Here is a 6,185-nt window from a genome sequence, read left to right as displayed (position 1 = left end):
CAGAGATGGGGTTTTGCTCAGATGAGCTGTATTTGTTTTCTCATTTCTAAGCATCTCTGTCCATTGAACGAATCACCCATCACTGCATATGTCGTAATTAGAGTGTGTCCTATGAATACATATTATATATATATATATATATGAGATTTTATTATGTTTTTGTCATTTAGAATGAACAAAAAAACAAAAGCAGAATGACGAGTGAAATTATTTTAAAAATACAAAACAGGTTCTGAACTCAAACAAATGAAAAAAGGGGATTTTGGTGCATTTTTTAACAATGGTGCAACACGTCACTGGACGTGGGCCGCGCACCTGTGCAGTGTTTGGAGTCTGACGTTGCTATGCCTGTACATCTGGCTGCTGGAAATCACAATCTGAACAGCAAAAATGTCCATGCCTAGAACAACACCCTATAGCAGAGAGAGACTAAACCAGTTTAACACCAGGAAGATCAAGCCTTGACTTTTAATACCAGCAATATAAACTTTATAGTACAACCCACATGAATGGATCACTGGAGAGCCACATGCAAGTGAATTACGACCAAAATTAATAACTGATAAAAGAAGGACTTTGTTTAGTTTAGACACAATCAATCAGCTCATTAACACGGGACTCATTATTTAATCATACAGGAGACTGGCAGGTATGTGAAAATGAGTTCCCTGACATGTAGATGCCAGTCACTCAAAGAACAATAAAAGACGCATGCCTACATGCCATTGATAAATATTCATTAATAAATATTATCACCAAAGGTTCTCTTAATTTGCAGGGTTTGTTGTTGACAGGTGACCACATAGGAACTCCCTGAAAACCACCCTAGCATCACCTCAGCAATCACTTCGAACACCCTAGCATGCTACCATCTAGCAATACCCTAGCAATCAGCTAGGACACCCTAACATCCACAGTGCAATTACCTAGAACACCTAGCAACAACTTAGCAATGGCCTAGCAACCACCCAGCACAGCCTTGAAACCACATAGCAATACTTCAACAACCATACAGAAAACCTTCAAAATCATCACCCAGAACACCCTAACAACCACCTAGAAACACCACAGCAACCACCCAGAGCACAGTAGAAGCTCCCTAGCAATCATCCAGAACACATTATCTATCAAACAGCAACTCCCTGGCAACCACCCAGAACATGCCAGAAACCACGCAGCAATCTTCCAGAACACCCTGACAACCAACCACATAGCAACTCCCTAGCAACCAATCAAAGCACCTTAGCAACACCCTAGCAACAACTTAGCAACAAGCCAGAAACCACCCAGAACACCCTAGCCATCTAGCCACTCCCTGGCAATGATTATCATTCCAGAACATCCTGGAAACCTCTCACTTAGAACACCCTAGCAATAAAACAGCAATAGCATAGCAACCACCCAGAATAGAGCAGAAGCCCACTACCAATCATCCTGAACACCCTAGCAACCACAACTCCACGGTAACCGCCCAGAACACCCCAGAAACCACCTAGCAACCCTCCATCAAACACCAGAAGATCATCGTCCTGGCACTCACCCACAACAATCTAGAAACCACCTAACAATCCAATAGCAATCACTTAGAACACCCTAGCAACAACAAAGCAATGGCATCACAGCCACTCAGAACATGGTAGAAACTGCAAAGCAATCTCCCAGAACACAGTACCAACCAACCCCATAGCAACTCCCTGGCAAGCACCCAGAACACCATAGCAACACCCTAAAAACAACCCAGAATGCCCTGGCAACCACCTAGCAACCACCCACAGGACACAGAACACAGTAGAAGCCCCATAGCAATCATCGGAACACACTAGCAACCACATAGCAACTCCCTGGCAACCACCCAGAACATCCTAACAACCATCTACTGTAGCAACACCCCAGTAACCACCCAGAACACAGTAACCGCCCCCTAGAAATCATCCAGAACACCCTAGCAACCATATAGCAACTCCCTGGCAACCACCCAGAACACCCTAGCATCAACCCACTGTAGCAATACCCCAGCATCCAACCAGAACACAGTAACAGCCCCCAAGCAATCATCCAGAACACCCCTAGCAACCACCCACAACACTCCAGCAACCACCTACTGTAGCAACACCCGAGCAACAACATAGTATAAATGTCTTTACTGTCACTTTTGATCAATTTAATGCATCCTTGCTGAATAAAAATATTAATTTTCTTTTAAATAATAATAATAATAATCTCACTGACCCAAAACACCATCTCATGGGGGCTGTTAATGTTCTTGTCATTGGTTTTGGCCTCAAGCTCAATGTTTGTGTGTTGCGTGTGAGTTACGAGGTCAGAGCATCTCATCATCTGCCATTAATCACTGGAATTACATCCTTCACGGTCTCATTACTGCTGTAAACAATAATTAGCACATTAATATCCATGGTAATCGAGTCATCATGCATGTTCATGGGCACAATTACTTTCAAAACACAAGAGAGTCTAATACTGTAATCATGATTATAGTTTACCAAATGAAAACTAATGCCATATGAAATATGTAATAAATCGCTCACTATCTAGTCTCCTTTAAAGGGACAGTTCACCCAAAAAGGAACATTTGACAATCATTTACTCACTCTGAATTTGTACCAAGCCTTCTTCTGCTGAACACAAAAGAAGATGTTTTGAAGAATGTTGGTAACCAAACAGTTGCTGGTAGCCACTGACTTCCATAGTATGGGAAAAATAAAAAAAACTCTATGGAAGTCAATGAGGACCAGAAACTGGTTACATTCTTCAAAACATCTTGAAAGACATTCATACAGGTTTAGAGCAACTTGAGAGTGAGTACATGACAGAGTTTTAATTTTTGGGTGAACTGTCCCTTTAAGCATTGTTGCTGTGTGAAACAGACCTCAACTTTACCATGTGAATGCAAGAATCACAGCAGCACAAGGCTGGTATTATAATGCATGAGACCGTTCTTTATCTGACTAAGAGGGACTTTTCGAACAGAAACCATGAAGTGGCTGGATTTTGACTGGATGGTGTGCGTGGGGGTGTGTGGATGCAATGATACTGTTGCGCAATGTGTGTGTGTGTGTGTGAGACATGCTGAGGAATGTGTATGTTACATGAAACCGCAGGAACGTTGTGCTGAGTGTGAGTGTTTTAATAAAGCCCCATGTGGTCATCCTGTCTTACGGTCTGATGTTTGTATTGTTGGTGAAATTCAGAGCACAACTATGGGAAGATTCATAGTGGGAAAGACTCTGGCTCTCTTGTGAAGCATATTTCGTTCACTTACATTTACACAACAATGGGGTGGATTGCACAAACAACATGTGTGGGCCATATTTCATTGCAAAACGAGAAGAAAACATTTATTTTGCATAAAGAAAACAAAGCTTGCTCACTTGCTTGCTTATTTATTTGTTTATTCCATCATAAATGAAAGGCAGTACAACAAACGGTACTTCATAAATACTGTAATAAATGTATTATTGGTACTGAGAACATTACTTTTTGTTTGCATTGCATTTGAATGCAAATTTAAATATGAATAGAAAAACAAATGTTTCATATAAAGAAAACAAAGCTTGTTATTTATGTATTTATTTGTCCATCCATTCATTGATTTATTCATTTTTGTGCATTATGGTAAAGAGAGCATAACTTTTTGTTTGCATTACATTTTAATGCTCTTTTTTATGTAAAATAATGTATAATGTCATGTATAATGATGTAAACTAGATTATGTAAATTATAATTTGACAATTATAACAATTACAATAATGTCAAACAATAATTCTACACTGAAAAAACTTGGCTTTAAAACAATTATCTCTCCGAAATAATCAGTGAACTTCAAAATTAATTTATTAGATTTTTTTTAAATAATGTTTTCAAACATAGTTCAATAATCATTTATTTATTTGGATGCAAGATTCACTCAACAATGACTGACCTACACAAAATATCTCTTAAACAATTTATTTAAAAGTTGAATAAATACTGTATATTGTTCAGCCGTCCAAAAAAGAAAAAAAAACCTTAAAGTCAAATAGCAACAAACTTGTTTCTGTCGTTTGAGGTGTGGGACGAGACACTGGGTCTGCTGGCAGAAGCATATGCGGCAAAATGCATCTGGGATCATAACCCTCAACTAAAGGAATTCAGAATGGGTGAAAATCTCTTTTTAGGCACTGGACCATTTAATGCAACCAAAGCAATGATGAGCTGGTACGACAAATATCCTAACTAAACGTAAATAAGAATGAATGAGCAATTACTTCAAGAATAAATACTGATGATCTGTGATATGCAGAAATATGATCTATTAACAGATTTGCAACTCATTTCTTTGCACACACACAGGTTTGGAGAGCACATGGATTATGACTTGGAAACCAATAACTGCCCTGAAGATAAAATGTGTGGCCATTACACTCAGGTGAACACTGTTTCTGTTCAGTGTGTTTGATTGGTTTTCACAGTCTGAATATGCAGATATGATGATGCGTTTCTCTGTTGTTGTTCCAGATGGTCTGGGCAGACAGCAATGAAATTGGCTGTGCTGCGCATTTCTGTGACAAACTTGAGCATCTGGATCTGAAGGCCACTCTTTTCGTGTGTAATTACTACCCTCAGTAAGTGCGTTCGAATAATCCAGACTGAACATGACCTTAGTGTTCTAGAATGTGCTCTAAAACACTATAACATGACCGGTTTCACACCGAGAACAATAACTGTAAAGATAACTATATTAGAGTCCACACCAGCGGATGATATCATCTGTTTATTCCAAGCATGCGCTCGTCTGCCACCTTAAATTCTCGGGCTCGTTATAGCAGGATTTATACTGATTGGCAATGTTTTTATCGTTATAATAATAATAATAATAATAATGTGTTATTTATATAGTGCCTTTCAAATACCCAAGGCTCTTTACATAAGGTAAATAACATAGTATACAAAATATGAACAGCCAAACAGCAGACAGAGGTGAAATAATGTGCAATATAAAAGATAAGTTATATATTAGTTAATATTCAGAGCGTGTTCGATTTCAAAAAGTATTTCTGATATTTCTGCTGCAATGACAATGCTGCTTGTTTTCAATATTTGTTCCATTTACAATAACTAGTTAATTAAAAGATTAAAAATAGAATTATATATTACATTTACTATCAATTGCTGAGTGTTGTTTCAAAGTAAATCCATTTATAAAAACCATCTATCAAATCCACCCTTCGTTTTTCCTTCATTACAGAGAAAATATTGAGGAACAAAAACCATACGAGTCTGGAGTGCCATGCTCGAGGTGTCCAGATACCCTACCAGTGTGCGAGGACAACATGTGCGGTAATGTGAAGACTTAACGCACCCAAATCAATTTAAAGTCAACATGAAATAAAAGAGGGTGGAAAATGGTCACAGAAAACTAAACTATTACTATTTTTGTTGCACACACTCTCAAATCTCTCTCTCCTCGCAGTGGTTAAGGATCTCTTTCATCCATCCGAGGGGCCGGGGGCAGATGCCACCGAAGATCCGTCTGCCTTACCTGAGAGTCCACGAATGACGACGGAGCCCGCTGCTGTTCCCGAAGAGCCCACACAAGTGCACATTAAAATTGAGACCGGCATGGAAAGTGAAGCGAACCATGGATCCGAGATGGAAAGCGTCTCAGCTCCTCTGGTGATGCTTGTCTGGCTGCTGGAGGCTCTTGTTTTGTGAGGGTTTTGGAGTGGATGAGATCGGTCATAATCTGATGAGACACACACAAAACATTTCTTTAAAGGGGTCATAGGATGCCCATTTTCCACAAGTTGATATGATTCTTTAGGGTCTTAATGAAAAGTCTGTAACATAGTTTGGTTAAAATGTCTCAATGGTAGTGTAAAAAACACATTTTTTACCCTGTCAAAAACAGCTCTTTTCGGATCAAGCCGCCCCTCTCTTCCGAGCTGCTCTCAGAGAGACCGTTTACTTTAGCCGCATTCATCGTGAAACTTAATTAGCACATTATTAGGAAAGGCCATTTGCAAAGAATAATTACAAAACCTTATACTCACTTCATCTGTAGGTGAAGCTGGATCACGGATGATTTGCGCGAACATAGGTGGACATTTAGGTACAAACCCGATTCCAAAAGTTGGGACACTGTACAAATTGTGAATAAAAACAGAATGCAATGATGTGGAAGTTTA

General features: G+C 39.2%; 1 protein-coding gene across 1 annotated transcript; it reads left to right on the top strand.

Moving 5' to 3' along the window:
• Window positions 1–2,244: 2,244 nt before the first annotated feature.
• Window positions 2,245–5,811, top strand: LOC107575691 (peptidase inhibitor 16-like). Its single transcript, XM_016262043.1, has 6 exons — window positions 2,245–2,319; window positions 4,067–4,215; window positions 4,351–4,426; window positions 4,516–4,622; window positions 5,246–5,337; window positions 5,471–5,811. Exons 1-6 carry the CDS (start codon window positions 2,245–2,247, stop codon window positions 5,710–5,712), a joined length of 741 nt encoding a protein of 246 aa, XP_016117529.1. The 3' UTR covers window positions 5,713–5,811.
• Window positions 5,812–6,185: the final 374 nt, after the last annotated feature.

Source organism: Sinocyclocheilus grahami, unplaced genomic scaffold, assembly GCF_001515645.1.
Source record: "Sinocyclocheilus grahami isolate Dianchi unplaced genomic scaffold, SAMN03320097.WGS_v1.1 scaffold2821.1, whole genome shotgun sequence".
In the NCBI taxonomy this organism is placed as follows: domain Eukaryota; kingdom Metazoa; phylum Chordata; class Actinopteri; order Cypriniformes; family Cyprinidae; genus Sinocyclocheilus; species Sinocyclocheilus grahami.
This window is presented reverse-complemented; position numbering and strand designations above follow the sequence as displayed.

What these genes read in the sequence shown, in the direction of transcription:
- LOC107575691 (XM_016262043.1), top strand. Translation starts at nt 2,245, where the DNA reads ATGGGGGCTGTTAATGTTCTTGTCATTGGTTTTGGCCTCAAGCTCAAT. An exon ending in TGTTGCGTGTGAGTTACGAG is followed by an intron (nt 2,320 to 4,066) that starts GTCAGAGCATCT and finishes CTGTCGTTTGAG; the next exon opens with GTGTGGGACGAGACACTGGG. An exon ending in GTGCGAGGACAACATGTGCG is followed by an intron (nt 5,338 to 5,470) that starts GTAATGTGAAGA and finishes CTCTCCTCGCAG; the next exon opens with TGGTTAAGGATCTCTTTCAT.